Source organism: Oncorhynchus gorbuscha, linkage group LG11, assembly GCF_021184085.1.
Source record: "Oncorhynchus gorbuscha isolate QuinsamMale2020 ecotype Even-year linkage group LG11, OgorEven_v1.0, whole genome shotgun sequence".
In the NCBI taxonomy this organism is placed as follows: Eukaryota; Metazoa; Chordata; class Actinopteri; order Salmoniformes; family Salmonidae; genus Oncorhynchus; species Oncorhynchus gorbuscha.
Window position 1 is genome coordinate 84,145,004 of NC_060183.1, and position 16,433 is coordinate 84,161,436.

Below are 16,433 nucleotides of genomic sequence, written 5' to 3' on the forward strand. Positions count from 1 at the left end.
GGTTAGAGTGTAGAGGACGCAGGTAGCCTAGTGGTTAGAGTGTAGAGGAGGCAGGTAGCCTAGTGGTTAGAGTGTAGAGGAGGCAGGTAGCCTAGTGGTTAGAGTGTAGAGGTGGCAGGTAGCCTAGTGGTTAGAGTGTAGAGGTGGCAGGTAGCCTAGTGGTTAGAGTGTAGAGGTGGCAGGTAGCCTAGTGGTTAGAGTGTAGAGGAGGCAGGTAGCCTAGTGGTTAGAGTGTAGAGGTGGCAGGTAGCCTAGTGGTTAGAGTGTAGAGGTGGCAGGTAGCCTAGTGGTTAGAGTGTAGAGGAGGCAGGTAGCCTAGTGGGTAGAGTGTAGAGGTGGCAGGTAGCCTAGTGGTTAGAGTGTAGAGGAGGCAGGTAGCCTAGTGGTTAGAGTGTAGAGGTGGCAGGTAGCCTAGTGGTTAGAGTGTAGAGGTGGCAGGTAGCCTAGTGGTTAGAGTGTAGAGGAGGCAGGTAGCCTAGTGGTTAGAGTGTAGAGGTGGCAGGTAGCCTAGTGGTTAGAGTGTAGAGGAGGCAGGTATCCTAGTGGTTAGAGTGTAGAGGAGGCAGGTAGCCTAGTGGTTAGAGTGTGGAGGGGGCAGGTAGCCTAGTGGTTAGAGTGTAGAGGAGGCAGGTAGCCTAGTGGTTAGAGTGTAGAGGAGGCAGGTAGCCTAGTGGTTAGAGTGTAGAGGAGGCAGGTAGCCTAGTGGTTAGAGTGTAGAGGAGGCAGGTAGCCTAGTGGTTAGAGTGTAGAGGAGGCAGGTAGCCTAGTGGTTAGAGTGTAGAGGTGGCAGGTAGCCTAGTGGTTAGAGTGTGGAGGGGCAGGTAGCCTAGTGGTTAGAGTGTAGAGGAGGCAGGTAGCCTAGTGGTTAGAGTGTAGAGGAGGCAGGTAGCCTAGTGGTTAGAGTGTAGAGGAGGCAGGTAGCCTAGTGGTTAGAGTGTAGAGGAGGCAGGTAGCCTAGTGGTTAGAGTGTAGAGGAGGCAGGTAGCCTAGTGGTTAGAGTGTAGAGGTGGCAGGTAGACTAGTGGTTAGAGTGTAGAGGTGGCAGGTAGCCTAGTGGTTAGAGTGTAGAGGAGGCAGTTAGCCTAGTGGTTAGAGTGTAGAGGAGGCAGGTAGCCTAGTGGTTAGAGTGTAGAGGTGGCAGGTAGCCTAGTGGTTAGAGTGTAGAGGAGGCAGGTATCCTAGTGGTTAGAGTGTAGAGGAGGCAGGTAGCCTAGTGGTTAGAGTGTAGAGGAGGCAGGTAGCCTAGTGGTTAGAGTGTAGAGGAGGCAGGTAGCCTAGTGGTTAGAGTGTAGAGGAGGCAGGTAGCCTAGTGGTTAGAGTGTAGAGGAGGCAGGTAGCCTAGTGGTTAGAGTGTAGAGGTGGCAGGTAGCCTAGTGGTTAGAGTGTAGAGGTGGCAGGTAGCCTAGTGGTTAGAGTGTAGAGGTGGCAGGTATCCTAGTGGTTAGAGTGTAGAGGTGGCAGGTATCCTAGTGGTTAGAGTGTAGAGGTGGCAGGTAGCCTAGTGGTTAGAGTGTAGAGGTGGCAGGTAGCCTAGTGGTTAGAGTGTAGAGGAGGCAGGTAGCCTAGTGGTTAGAGTGTAGAGGTGGCAGGTAGCCTAGTGGTTAGAGTGTAGAGGAGGCAGGTAGCCTAGTGGTTAGAGTGTAGAGGAGGCAGGTAGCCTAGTGGTTAGAGTGTAGAGGTGGCAGGTAGCCTAGTGGTTAGAGTGTAGAGGTGGCAGGTATACCTGGTAACTCTAATCAACCTATCCTTGGGTTGGCAGGTAGCCTAGTGGTTAGAGTGTAGAGGAGGCAGGTAGCCTAGTGGTTAGAGTGTAGAGGAGGCAGGTAGCCTAGTGGTTAGAGTGTAGAGGAGGCAGGTAGCCTAGTGGTTAGAGTGTAGAGGTGGCAGGTAGCCTAGTGGTTAGAGTGTAGAGGAGGCAGGTAGCCTAGTGGTTAGAGTGTAGAGGTGGCAGGTAGCCTAGTGGTTAGAGTGTAGAGGAGGCAGGTAGCCTAGTGGTTAGAGTGTAGAGGTGGCAGGTAGCCTAGTGGTTAGAGTGTAGAGGTGGCAGGTAGCCTAGTGGTTAGAGTGTAGAGGTGGCAGGTAGCCTAGTGGTTAGAGTGTAGAGGAGGCAGGTAGCCTAGTGGTTAGAGTGTAGAGGTGGCAGGTAGCCTAGTGGTTAGAGTGTAGAGGAGGCAGGTAGCCTAGTGGTTAGAGTGTAGAGGTGGCAGGTAGCCTAGTGGTTAGAGTGTAGAGGAGGCAGGTAGCCTAGTGGTTAGAGTGTAGAGGAGGCAGGTAGCCTAGTGGTTAGAGTGTAGAGGTGGCAGGTAGCCTAGTGGTTAGAGTGTAGAGGTGGCAGGTATACCTGGTAACTCTAATCAACCTATCCTTGGGTTGGCAGGTAGCCTAGTGGTTAGAGTGTAGAGGAGGCAGGTAGCCTAGTGGTTAGAGTGTAGAGGAGGCAGGTAGCCTAGTGGTTAGAGTGTAGAGGAGGCAGGTAGCCTAGTGGTTAGAGTGTAGAGGAGGCAGGTAGCCTAGTGGTTAGAGTGTAGAGGAGGCAGGTAGCCTAGTGGTTAGAGTGTAGAGGTGGCAGGTAGCCTAGTGGTTAGAGTGTGGAGGGGCAGGTAGCCTAGTGGTTAGAGTGTAGAGGAGGCAGGTAGCCTAGTGGTTAGAGTGTAGAGGAGGCAGGTAGCCTAGTGGTTAGAGTGTAGAGGAGGCAGGTAGCCTAGTGGTTAGAGTGTAGAGGAGGCAGGTAGCCTAGTGGTTAGAGTGTAGAGGAGGCAGGTAGCCTAGTGGTTAGAGTGTAGAGGTGGCAGGTAGACTAGTGGTTAGAGTGTAGAGGTGGCAGGTAGCCTAGTGGTTAGAGTGTAGAGGAGGCAGTTAGCCTAGTGGTTAGAGTGTAGAGGAGGCAGGTAGCCTAGTGGTTAGAGTGTAGAGGTGGCAGGTAGCCTAGTGGTTAGAGTGTAGAGGAGGCAGGTATCCTAGTGGTTAGAGTGTAGAGGAGGCAGGTAGCCTAGTGGTTAGAGTGTGGAGGGGGCAGGTAGCCTAGTGGTTAGAGTGTAGAGGAGGCAGGTAGCCTAGTGGTTAGAGTGTAGAGGAGGCAGGTAGCCTAGTGGTTAGAGTGTAGAGGAGGCAGGTAGCCTAGTGGTTAGAGTGTAGAGGAGGCAGGTAGCCTAGTGGTTAGAGTGTAGAGGAGGCAGGTAGCCTAGTGGTTAGAGTGTAGAGGTGGCAGGTAGCCTAGTGGTTAGAGTGTAGAGGTGGCAGGTAGCCTAGTGGTTAGAGTGTAGAGGTGGCAGGTATCCTAGTGGTTAGAGTGTAGAGGTGGCAGGTATCCTAGTGGTTAGAGTGTAGAGGTGGCAGGTAGCCTAGTGGTTAGAGTGTAGAGGTGGCAGGTAGCCTAGTGGTTAGAGTGTAGAGGAGGCAGGTAGCCTAGTGGTTAGAGTGTAGAGGTGGCAGGTAGCCTAGTGGTTAGAGTGTAGAGGAGGCAGGTAGCCTAGTGGTTAGAGTGTAGAGGAGGCAGGTAGCCTAGTGGTTAGAGTGTAGAGGTGGCAGGTAGCCTAGTGGTTAGAGTGTAGAGGTGGCAGGTATACCTGGTAACTCTAATCAACCTATCCTTGGGTTGGCAGGTAGCCTAGTGGTTAGAGTGTAGAGGAGGCAGGTAGCCTAGTGGTTAGAGTGTAGAGGAGGCAGGTAGCCTAGTGGTTAGAGTGTAGAGGTGGCAGGTAGCCTAGTGGTTAGAGTGTAGAGGTGGCAGGTAGCCTAGTGGTTAGAGTGTAGAGGAGGCAGGTAGCCTAGTGGTTAGAGTGTAGAGGTGGCAGGTAGCCTAGTGGTTAGAGTGTAGAGGAGGCAGGTATCCTAGTGGTTAGAGTGTAGAGGAGGCAGGTAGCCTAGTGGTTAGAGTGTGGAGGGGGCAGGTAGCCTAGTGGTTAGAGTGTAGAGGAGGCAGGTAGCCTAGTGGTTAGAGTGTAGAGGAGGCAGGTAGCCTAGTGGTTAGAGTGTAGAGGAGGCAGGTAGCCTAGTGGTTAGAGTGTAGAGGAGGCAGGTAGCCTAGTGGTTAGAGTGTAGAGGAGGCAGGTAGCCTAGTGGTTAGAGTGTAGAGGTGGCAGGTAGCCTAGTGGTTAGAGTGTGGAGGGGGCAGGTAGCCTAGTGGTTAGAGTGTAGAGGAGGCAGGTAGCCTAGTGGTTAGAGTGTAGAGGAGGCAGGTAGCCTAGTGGTTAGAGTGTAGAGGAGGCAGGTAGCCTAGTGGTTAGAGTGTAGAGGAGGCAGGTAGCCTAGTGGTTAGAGTGTAGAGGAGGCAGGTAGCCTAGTGGTTAGAGTGTAGAGGTGGCAGGTAGACTAGTGGTTAGAGTGTAGAGGTGGCAGGTAGCCTAGTGGTTAGAGTGTAGAGGAGGCAGTTAGCCTAGTGGTTAGAGTGTAGAGGAGGCAGGTAGCCTAGTGGTTAGAGTGTAGAGGTGGCAGGTAGCCTAGTGGTTAGAGTGTAGAGGAGGCAGGTATCCTAGTGGTTAGAGTGTAGAGGAGGCAGGTAGCCTAGTGGTTAGAGTGTGGAGGGGCAGGTAGCCTAGTGGTTAGAGTGTAGAGGAGGCAGGTAGCCTAGTGGTTAGAGTGTAGAGGAGGCAGGTAGCCTAGTGGTTAGAGTGTAGAGGAGGCAGGTAGCCTAGTGGTTAGAGTGTAGAGGAGGCAGGTAGCCTAGTGGTTAGAGTGTAGAGGAGGCAGGTAGCCTAGTGGTTAGAGTGTAGAGGTGGCAGGTAGCCTAGTGGTTAGAGTGTAGAGGTGGCAGGTAGCCTAGTGGTTAGAGTGTAGAGGTGGCAGGTATCCTAGTGGTTAGAGTGTAGAGGTGGCAGGTATCCTAGTGGTTAGAGTGTAGAGGTGGCAGGTAGCCTAGTGGTTAGAGTGTAGAGGTGGCAGGTAGCCTAGTGGTTAGAGTGTAGAGGAGGCAGGTAGCCTAGTGGTTAGAGTGTAGAGGTGGCAGGTAGCCTAGTGGTTAGAGTGTAGAGGAGGCAGGTAGCCTAGTGGTTAGAGTGTAGAGGAGGCAGGTAGCCTAGTGGTTAGAGTGTAGAGATGGCAGGTAGCCTAGTGGTTAGAGTGTAGAGGTGGCAGGTATACCTGGTAACTCTAATCAACCTATCCTTGGGTTGGCAGGTAGCCTAGTGGTTAGAGTGTAGAGGAGGCAGGTAGCCTAGTGGTTAGAGTGTAGAGGAGGCAGGTAGCCTAGTGGTTAGAGTGTAGAGGAGGCAGGTAGCCTAGTGGTTAGAGTGTAGAGGAGGCAGGTAGCCTAGTGGTTAGAGTGTAGAGGAGGCAGGTAGCCTAGTGGTTAGAGTGTAGAGGTGGCAGGTAGCCTAGTGGTTAGAGTGTGGAGGGGGCAGGTAGCCTAGTGGTTAGAGTGTAGAGGAGGCAGGTAGCCTAGTGGTTAGAGTGTAGAGGAGGCAGGTAGCCTAGTGGTTAGAGTGTAGAGGAGGCAGGTAGCCTAGTGGTTAGAGTGTAGAGGAGGCAGGTAGCCTAGTGGTTAGAGTGTAGAGGAGGCAGGTAGCCTAGTGGTTAGAGTGTAGAGGTGGCAGGTAGACTAGTGGTTAGAGTGTAGAGGTGGCAGGTAGCCTAGTGGTTAGAGTGTAGAGGAGGCAGTTAGCCTAGTGGTTAGAGTGTAGAGGAGGCAGGTAGCCTAGTGGTTAGAGTGTAGAGGTGGCAGGTAGCCTAGTGGTTAGAGTGTAGAGGAGGCAGGTATCCTAGTGGTTAGAGTGTAGAGGAGGCAGGTAGCCTAGTGGTTAGAGTGTGGAGGGGGCAGGTAGCCTAGTGGTTAGAGTGTAGAGGAGGCAGGTAGCCTAGTGGTTAGAGTGTAGAGGAGGCAGGTAGCCTAGTGGTTAGAGTGTAGAGGAGGCAGGTAGCCTAGTGGTTAGAGTGTAGAGGAGGCAGGTAGCCTAGTGGTTAGAGTGTAGAGGAGGCAGGTAGCCTAGTGGTTAGAGTGTAGAGGTGGCAGGTAGCCTAGTGGTTAGAGTGTAGAGGTGGCAGGTAGCCTAGTGGTTAGAGTGTAGAGGTGGCAGGTATCCTAGTGGTTAGAGTGTAGAGGTGGCAGGTATCCTAGTGGTTAGAGTGTAGAGGTGGCAGGTAGCCTAGTGGTTAGAGTGTAGAGGTGGCAGGTAGCCTAGTGGTTAGAGTGTAGAGGAGGCAGGTAGCCTAGTGGTTAGAGTGTAGAGGTGGCAGGTAGCCTAGTGGTTAGAGTGTAGAGGAGGCAGGTAGCCTAGTGGTTAGAGTGTAGAGGAGGCAGGTAGCCTAGTGGTTAGAGTGTAGAGGTGGCAGGTAGCCTAGTGGTTAGAGTGTAGAGGTGGCAGGTATACCTGGTAACTCTAATCAACCTATCCTTGGGTTGGCAGGTAGCCTAGTGGTTAGAGTGTAGAGGAGGCAGGTAGCCTAGTGGTTAGAGTGTAGAGGTGGCAGGTAGACTAGTGGTTAGAGTGTAGAGGAGGCAGGTAGCCTAGTGGTTAGAGTGTAGAGGAGGCAGGTAGCCTAGTGGTTAGAGTGTAGAGGAGGCAGGTAGCCTAGTGGTTAGAGTGTGGAGGAGGCAGGTAGCCTAGTGGTTAGAGTGTAGAGGTGGCAGGTAGCCTAGTGGTTAGAGGAGGCAGGTAGTCTAGTGGTTAGAGTGTAGAGGAGGCAGGTAGCCTAGTGGTTAGAGTGTAGAGGTGGCAGGTAGCCTAGTGGTTAGAGTGTAGAGGAGGCAGGTAGCCTAGTGGTTAGAGTGTAGAGGAGGCAGGTAGCCTAGTGGTTAGAGTGTAGAGGTGGCAGGTAGCCTAGTGGTTAGAGTGTAGAGGTGGCAGGTATACCTGGTAACTCTAATCAACCTATCCTTGGGTTGGCAGGTAGCCTAGTGGTTAGAGTGTAGAGGAGGCAGGTAGCCTAGTGGTTAGAGTGTAGAGGAGGCAGGTAGCCTAGTGGTTAGAGTGTAGAGGAGGCAGGTAGCCTAGTGGTTAGAGTGTAGAGGAGGCAGGTAGCCTAGTGGTTAGAGTGTAGAGGAGGCAGGTAGCCTAGTGGTTAGAGTGTAGAGGTGGCAGGTAGCCTAGTGGTTAGAGTGTGGAGGGGGCAGGTAGCCTAGTGGTTAGAGTGTAGAGGAGGCAGGTAGCCTAGTGGTTAGAGTGTAGAGGAGGCAGGTAGCCTAGTGGTTAGAGTGTAGAGGAGGCAGGTAGCCTAGTGGTTAGAGTGTAGAGGAGGCAGGTAGCCTAGTGGTTAGAGTGTAGAGGAGGCAGGTAGCCTAGTGGTTAGAGTGTAGAGGTGGCAGGTAGACTAGTGGTTAGAGTGTAGAGGTGGCAGGTAGCCTAGTGGTTAGAGTGTAGAGGAGGCAGTTAGCCTAGTGGTTAGAGTGTAGAGGAGGCAGGTAGCCTAGTGGTTAGAGTGTAGAGGTGGCAGGTAGCCTAGTGGTTAGAGTGTAGAGGAGGCAGGTATCCTAGTGGTTAGAGTGTAGAGGAGGCAGGTAGCCTAGTGGTTAGAGTGTGGAGGGGGCAGGTAGCCTAGTGGTTAGAGTGTAGAGGAGGCAGGTAGCCTAGTGGTTAGAGTGTAGAGGAGGCAGGTAGCCTAGTGGTTAGAGTGTAGAGGAGGCAGGTAGCCTAGTGGTTAGAGTGTAGAGGAGGCAGGTAGCCTAGTGGTTAGAGTGTAGAGGAGGCAGGTAGCCTAGTGGTTAGAGTGTAGAGGTGGCAGGTAGCCTAGTGGTTAGAGTGTAGAGGTGGCAGGTAGCCTAGTGGTTAGAGTGTAGAGGTGGCAGGTATCCTAGTGGTTAGAGTGTAGAGGTGGCAGGTATCCTAGTGGTTAGAGTGTAGAGGTGGCAGGTAGCCTAGTGGTTAGAGTGTAGAGGTGGCAGGTAGCCTAGTGGTTAGAGTGTAGAGGAGGCAGGTAGCCTAGTGGTTAGAGTGTAGAGGTGGCAGGTAGCCTAGTGGTTAGAGTGTAGAGGAGGCAGGTAGCCTAGTGGTTAGAGTGTAGAGGAGGCAGGTAGCCTAGTGGTTAGAGTGTAGAGGTGGCAGGTAGCCTAGTGGTTAGAGTGTAGAGGTGGCAGGTATACCTGGTAACTCTAATCAACCTATCCTTGGGTTGGCAGGTAGCCTAGTGGTTAGAGTGTAGAGGTGGCAGGTAGCCTAGTGGTTAGAGTGTAGAGGTGGCAGGTATACCTGGTAACTCTAATCAACCTATCCTTGGGTTGGCAGGTAGCCTAGTGGTTAGAGTGTAGAGGAGGTAGGGTAGCCTAGTGGTTAGAGTGTAGAGGCGGCAGGTAGTCTAGTGGTTAGAGTGTAGAGGTGGCAGGTAGCCTAGTGGTTAGAGTGTAGAGGTGGCAGGTAGCCTAGTGGTTAGAGTGTAGAGGCGGCAGGTAGTCTAGTGGTTAGAGTGTAGAGGAGGCAGGTAGCCTAGTGGTTAGAGTGTAGAGGTGGCAGGGTAACTCTAATCAACCTATCCTTGGGTTGGCAGGTAGTCTAGTGGTTAGAGTGTTGGGCCAGTAACCGAAAGGTTGCTTGATCGAATCCCTGAGCTGACAAGGTAAAACTCTGTCGTTCTGCCCCTGAACAGGCAGTTAACCCACTGTTCCTAGGTAGGCCGTCATTTTAATTAAGAATTTTTTCTTAACTGACTTGCCCGGTTAAATAAAAATAAATAATTGGAAGTCACTTTGGCTAAGAGCATCAGCTAAATGGTATATATTAAATTACTATGGGTGGTAGCTGGCATTGCCAGTAGTTTGTGATGATGTATGTTCCTAAGAATGGGGAAGGGCATGGAGAGAGAAGTATTGAATTCACACGTCAGGTAAATTCGTGCTCAAGTCTGGGCAGCTGCTCTGTCTACAGGATCTACCCTCTAACTGACAGAGACCCTGCAGGCACAGCCACCCATCATATCACATCACAGATACCTCCTTCTAGACGGGTTCTCTCCTGGTTCAGTGTTGTGGAGGAAAGGAAATACGTCGTGTAAGGTTGTAGCTACCGGCAAGAGACCTTAGTGACGAAAATATGATCCTCTTTTCTTTTCTTTTTTTAAAGTTTAGAATATGATCACAAAGAGACTATTGTTGAATTTGCCGTGAAGAATAGCCACACACTTGTTACTTGGTTGATTCTCTGACTGACTGTTTGGTATATTTATAGCTAGAAGGCCAGTTTCCTAAACTTGGACTGAAAAGCATGCTCAATGGAAATGTGAATTGAAAGGTCTTTTTAGACCTGAAAAGAAAATAACATGGATGTTTCTAAATACACTTTCCCCCAAAAGTCAACTTCAGACGTTTGTGTATCATGTCTGAAAAAAAAATGTTTTAAAATGGTACAGTATGGTTAATATTCAGGAAGGTAGCCTGCTGAGTTTTCCTCTAAACAGAGCATTGTACACTGTGTTTCCAGTGTTGGGGAGTACAGAGGAAGGTCTCTCTGGTTGATTTGATGCATGGCCACATGCAGACATGTCAGACCTGATTATACTTCACCCTCCTGAGTTCACTGGCTCTGCTTTGTAAACGCAGGTTCAACTAAAATAAACCTGAGATCCATCCCAAATGGCACCCTGTTCCCTATACGGTGCACTACTTTTAACCAGAGTGGGCCTGGAATGACCATAGGGCTCTGGTCAAAAGTAGTGCACTATATTAGGAAATATAGGGTTCTATTTGGGACTCATACCCACTTATAGGCTCAGTCAGTATTCCCGGCAATCAAACACAGCAGAAAACAAACTGAATAACTGTTCTGAATGTACCTTTCGAAAATAAGCAGCAAATTCAGGGCTAGGTTATATCCAAGAGAGACAGCTGGCTCTTGTAACCAAGGACAATCAATGAAAAGTCAATATTATTAACTACTAACATATGCCCAGTGATGAAAAGAGCCTAATTATATATGCTAGGTAAATTATGCCTCTGGTCAGTTTGTCATTGCCCTCCCCAAATGGCTTCGTATGACTATGGGCACTGGTGCACTATCTAGGGAATATGGTGCAATTTGGGACTGAATCCTAGTCATCACAGGCCTGCTGACTTCTGGCCCATTACACCTACACCATGTCACCAGTTCAGTCCTCAATAAGTACCAAAATTGTCAAATCACAACCTCAATTGAAACATTGCTCATTAATTTCCTTCCAGTTTAGAATTCAACCGTTTTTTATATTTTCTTTACTAATGGGAGGTAGTTACAGAGCTGAGTTTCTCTCTACCAATAGAGGCAGGCGGAGGAATCTGGCCGTTTGTTGTGATTGGCAGAGTCCCAATAAGCCCGTACTTAGTTCCTGGATCTAACAGGCGTACATCAAAGAGACTGGCATGCTTTACAATCTTCTGTCATTTGTTTCTGGATTCATCCCGATCAGGCTGATGATTTCCAGAGTTCTGACAAACTAGGTTCTAAGGTTCTGGAATTCTCTGTTTGACATCATCATGTAGCATTAGCAGCTAAACTAGCAACAGTATCAATGTTTGACCTCATTATGTAACAACAGTTAAAATTAGGAACAGTATCAAAACAAGATCTGACTCCTCTATATCTGACTGGGTTAATAACACCTCTATATCTGACTGGGTTAATAACTCCTCTATATCTGACTGGGTTAATAACTCCTCTATATCTGACTGGGTAAATAACTCCTCTATATCTGACTGGGTTAATAACTCTATATCTGACTAGGTAAATAACTCCTCTATATCTGACTGGGTTAATAACTCTATATCTGACTGGGTTAATAACTCCTCTATATCTGACTGGGTTAATAACTCTATATCTGACTGGGTAAATAACTCCTCTATATCTGACTGGGTTAATAACTCCTCTATATCTGACTGGGTTAATAACTCCTCTATATCTGACTGGGTTAATAACTCCTCTATATCTGACTGGGTTAATAACTCCTCTATATCTGACTGGGTAAATAACTCCTCTATATCTGACTGGGTTAATAACTCTATATCTGACTAGGTAAATAACTCCTCTATATCTGACTGGGTTAATAACTCTATATCTGACTGGGTTAATAACTCCTCTATATCTGACTGGGTTAATAACTCTATATCTGACTGGGTAAATAACTCCTCTATATCTGACTGGGTTAATAACTCCTCTATATCTGACTGGGTTAATAACTCCTCTATATCTGACTGGGTAAATAACTCCTCTATATCTGACTGGGTTAATAACTCTATATCTGACTGGGTAAATAACTCCTCTATATCTGACTGGGTAAATAACTCCTCTATATCTGACTGGGTTAATAACTCCTCTATATCTGACTGGGTAAATAACTCCTCTATATCTGACTGGGTTAATAACTCCTCTATATCTGACTGGGTTAATAACTCCTCTATATCTGACTGGGTAAATAACCCCTCTATATCTGACTGGGTTAATAACTCCTCTATATCTGACTGGGTTAATAACTCCTCTATATCTGACTGGGTTAATAACTCCTCTATATCTGACTGGGTAAATAACTCCTCTATATCTGACTGGGTAAATAACCCCTCTATATCTGACTGGGTTAATAACTCCTCTATATCTGACTGGGTTAATAACTCCTCTATATCTGACTGGGTTAATAACTCCTCTATATCTGACTGGGTAAATAACCCCTCTATATGTGACTGGGTAAATAACTCCTCTATATCTGACTGGGTAAATAACTCCTCTATATCTGACTGGGTAAATAACTCCTCTGTATCTGACTGGGTTAATAACTCCTCTATATCTGACTGGGTTAATAACTCCTCTATATCTGACTGGGTAAATAACTCCTCTATATCTGACTGGGTAAATAACTCCTCTAAAATAACACAACTCCTATCCAATCTTAATCTAAAATAACACAACTCCCATCCAATCTTAATCTAAAATAACACAACTCCTATCCAATCTAATCTAAAATAACACAACTCCTTTCCAATCTTAATCTAAAATAACACAACTCCTATCCAATCTTAATCTAAAATAACACAACTCCTATCCAATCTTAATCTAAAATAACACAACTCCTATCCAATCTTAATCTAAAATAACACAACTCCTTTCCAATCTTAATCTAAAATAACACAACTCCTTTCCAATCTTAATCTAAAATAACACAACTCCTATCCAATCTAATCTAAAATAACACAACTCCTTTCCAATCTTAATCTAAAATAACACAACTCCTATCCAATCTTAATCTAAAATAACACAACTCCTATCCAATCTTAATCTAAAATAACACAACTCCTATCCAATCTTAATCTAAAATAACACAACTCCTTTCCAATCTTAATCTAAAATAACACAACTCCTTTCCAATCTTAATCTAAAATAACACAACTCCTATCCAATCTTAATCTAAAATAACACAACTCCTTTCCAATCTTAATCTAAAATAACACAACTCCTATCCAATCTTAATCTAAAATAACACAACTCCTTTCCAATCTTAATCTAAAATAACACAACTCCTTTCCAATCTTAATCTAAAATAACACAACTCCTATCCAATCTTAATCTAAAATAACACAACTCCTATCCAATCTTAATCTAAAATAACACAACTCCTATCCAATCTTAATCTAAAATAACATAACTCCTATCCAATCTTAATCTAACATGACATAACTCCTATCCAATCTTAATCTAACATGACATAACTCCTATCCAATCTTAATCTAACATGACATAACTCCTATCCAATCTTAATCTAACATGCAATCCTCTTGTCTCTGTTGTCCCTCAGCACCACAGTCCAGTCTCCTCCACCTCCGCTGGTGCGTATCATCAACGGTTACGTCACCGTAGGGCCTCACCACCACGACCTTGAAAGAGGCCTCGCCCACGGCCACGGCAGAACCAATCACCACAGGTGGTCGTCGGGCTGCTCCGCCTCCACGCCGCTGTCTGTCATCTGGTTACGGTTAACAGTATTGGTTCACACCTGGACACTGGTAGTAACTCTAGTCTAAAGTATGAGGTTGTTGGTTAAACTTTTACACACAAACTGGAAGAAAAATCCCTCATCAATCTATTTCAAAAACACTGTAATTCTGTATACTGTTAACAGTGTCGGGTGACATCTGTACTGCACATCTAGTACAGGAGGTTCCTGGTTCAAATCCCTCCTGCTCTCATCTGGACTGCAGACCTAATGCAGGAGGTTCCTGGTTCAAAACCCTCCTGCTCTCATCTGGACGGCACATCTAGTACAGGAGGTTCCTGGTTCAAATCCCTCCTGCTCTCATCTGGACTGCAGATCTAATGCAGGAGGTTCCTGGTTCAAAACCCTCCTGCTCTCATCTGGACTGCAGATCTAATGCAGGAGGTTACTGGTTCAAAACCCTCCTGCTCTCATCTGGACTGCAGATCTAATGCAGGAGGTTACTGGTTCAAAACCCTCCTGCTCTCATCTGGACTGCAGATCTAATGCAGGAGGTTACTGGTTCAAAACCCTCCTGCTCTCATCTGGACTCTAGTAGCAGATCTAGTACTGTAATCAGTGTTGGTTCACATCTGGACCCTGAATAACTAGTGCAGTAGGTTACTGGTTCAAACCCTTCCTGCTCTCATCTGAACTGCAGATCTAATGCAGGAGGTTCCTGGTTCAAAACCCTCCTGCTCTCATCTGGACTGCACATCTAGTAGAGGAGGTTCCTGGTTCAAAACCCTCTTGCTCTCATCTGGACTGCAGATCTAATGCAGGAGGTTCCTGGTTCAAAACCCTCCTGCTCTCATCTGGACTGCACATCTAGTAGAGGAGGTTCCTGGTTCAAAACCCTCTTGCTCTCATCTGGACTGCAGATCTAATGCAGGAGGTTCCTGGTTCAAATCCCTCCTGCTCTCATCTGGACTGCAGATCTAATGCAGGAGGTTCCTGGTTCAAATCCCTCCTGCTCTCATCTGGACTGCAGATCTAATGCAGGAGGTTCCTGGTTCAAATCCCTCCTGCTCTTAAACTGGAAGGAAAGGAATCATCTTTTTCAACACACAATGAGGTGAATCCTAACTTCAAGTGAAAATCGGACATAAGTGGAAGTTCGCATTCGCTCAAATCAGTCTAAACTGGATCTATTTACATTTAATTTAGTACTTAGTACTTTAGTACTTTAATTTAGTACTTTATTTTTGATTTTTTTTAAACAAATATATTATTAAGAACCCAAACAGCTCTTACTCTTCCTCTTCTTCTGACCCTCTCACTTTATTCTTCACTTTTTGTAGAATGTGTTTTGTATCACGTAATACTGTGGGAATTGTATATATCTACATATTCTAGATTGTATTTTAGAAATATGACATTTTGAATGGTTGAATGTGTTTTGTATCGTGTAATACTGTGGGAATTGTATATATCTACATATTCTAAATTGTATTTTAGAAATATGACATTTTGAATGGTTGAATGTGTTTAGTTTATTGTTGTTGTTTATAAATAGATACAGTGTATTTTTTGAGACTAAAGCTGGTACTAACCACCATATCCTGTATTTGGTATCCTGGTCCCATAGCTTGGTCCCCTGATCTGCTTGTGCTGTCTTGCTAGCTCCTATGGTCATTGTCACCTTAGGAGTTGGCAAGACAACACAACCAGATCTGGATCCAGGCTATGTATCTGTCTCTCCGTGGTTGAATGGTGATGTTGGTGGGGGGAGAATCCATCCTAAACCAGTTACCTATGGTTTGTTGTTTTGTCCTTGCTGAGATAATTACATTTTATGTTTTTACATAAGAGATTATTTGTTTAATTTATTTAACTATATAGTTGGTAAGTAATCTAAACATGCGTTGTGACGGTTGTTGTTCATCCCAATGTGATTTGTTCGTTCTATCTCCAGCCTAAGAGTCAGGTCAACACCGGTTTGTTTGGATAAAGTCTGTATAAAGCAGGAGATTCATTAGATGAGTTTATCTTGTTGTAGCTCACTGACATTTCAATGTTGTGGCATGAGATTATTGTAATATCTTTTGCTGTACCGTTAAACGATAAAATATGTATCTAGTTAAATGTTGGGATCCAGATGTCTTTGTTAGAACGTTCCACACCGTTAACAATTAGTCTTCATGTAAAGTCAGTTTCATAAAGTCATTGATTACAAGTACACACAATATCACGTCTTATAAGATGCAAGGGCTCAGACACATAGATGTACTTAGTGCTTCTGCCCAGAGTGTCTGCAGTTCCTCCCAGAGTGTCTTCAGTTCCTCCCAGAGTGTCTGCAGTTCCTCCCAGAGTGTCTGCAGTTCCTCCCAGAGTGTCTGCAGTTCCTCCCAGAGTGTCTTCAGTTCCTCCCAGAGTGTCTTCAGTTCCTCCCAGAGTGTCTTCAGTTCCTCCCAGAGTGTCTTCAGTTCCTCCCAGAGTGTCTGCAGTTCCTCCCAGAGTGTCTGCAGTTCCTCCCAGAGTGTCTGCAGTTCCTCCCAGAGTGTCTGCAGTTCCTCCCAGAGTGTCTGCAATTCCTCCCAGAGTGTCTGCAATTCCTCCCAGTGTCTGCAGTTCCTCCCAGAGTGTCTGCACTTCCTCCCAGAGTGTCTGCACTTCCTCCCAGAGTGTCGGCAGTTTAACTCATTGTTGTTCACATAAGCACAGCTCCACCACCGATCCAATAGAATCCTAACACAGACCACAAGGTTGCAGTAGCTTGTTTGTCTTGTGCCTGCTGCAGAAAGCTAATGTCAGCTAGCAAGCTGCGGTAATGGCGTGGCCATCTAGCTATAATTTGTAGTAAAGCCCTTGTTGATAGTCAGGTTGGTTCACAGCAGGTACATCTTTTACTCTAGCAAAAGAAGGAACGGCCTCTGAATTCAGTATGCTGGCAGTAGTACCTATCGACAGTTCGATTTATCTGTGTCTCACCACTAATAACACTAGCACAATCTGTAATCGCACAGCAAAAATAAATCGTTGATTTGATGATTCTGAATTCAAGGATCATGTAAGCCTAATATAGTATTTAACTCAAAAGATAAACCATAAATCAGTAGGATTCTTTTTGTATTTGACCTGTTGTTGTTGTTGTTGTTGTTGTGACCTTTATTGAACCAGGCCATTGAGGTCAGAAGACTTCTTTGGAAGGGAATTGAGCAAGCACATTCAACAGACTCTCTGTGCGATCCGCACCACGTGAGTGGCATGGTGTTTAATCCACAAAGCCATCGTTCTCCCCGGTCTGTTGAGAGTACGATGCAGTCTCAAATGATCCAGAGACGTCATACCTGGCAACTCTCTGCTTCGTAATATTTTATTATTTACTTTTCTGCTCTTTGGAAAACCCAGAGAGAGGTTTTCTTTGGACAGCAGAATGGTTGCAAAAATAGAGGGGTTCAGTTATGTTTGTACGTGTTTTTAGGGTAGAGGGGGGTTCAGTTATGTTTGTACGTGTTTTTAGGGTAGAGGGGTTCAGTTGTTTGTACGTGTTTTTAGGGTAGAGGGGTTCAGTTATGTTTGTGTTTTTAGGGTAAGGGTTCAGTTATGTTTGTGTTTTTAGGGTAAGGGTTCAATCA

At 46.5% G+C, this 16,433-nt stretch overlaps 1 protein-coding gene across 1 annotated transcript in view; it reads left to right on the forward strand.

The window, feature by feature from the left end:
* Window positions 1-14,930, forward strand: part of LOC123989562 (metalloprotease TIKI1-like) — a 168,359-nt gene extending 153,429 nt beyond the window's left edge. The window contains exon 7 of the mRNA XM_046290676.1: window positions 12,679-14,930. Coding sequence (XP_046146632.1) covers window positions 12,679-12,904 — 226 coding nt within the window. The 3' untranslated portion in view covers window positions 12,905-14,930. The remainder of the gene's footprint in view (window positions 1-12,678) is intronic.
* Window positions 14,931-16,433: the final 1,503 nt, after the last annotated feature.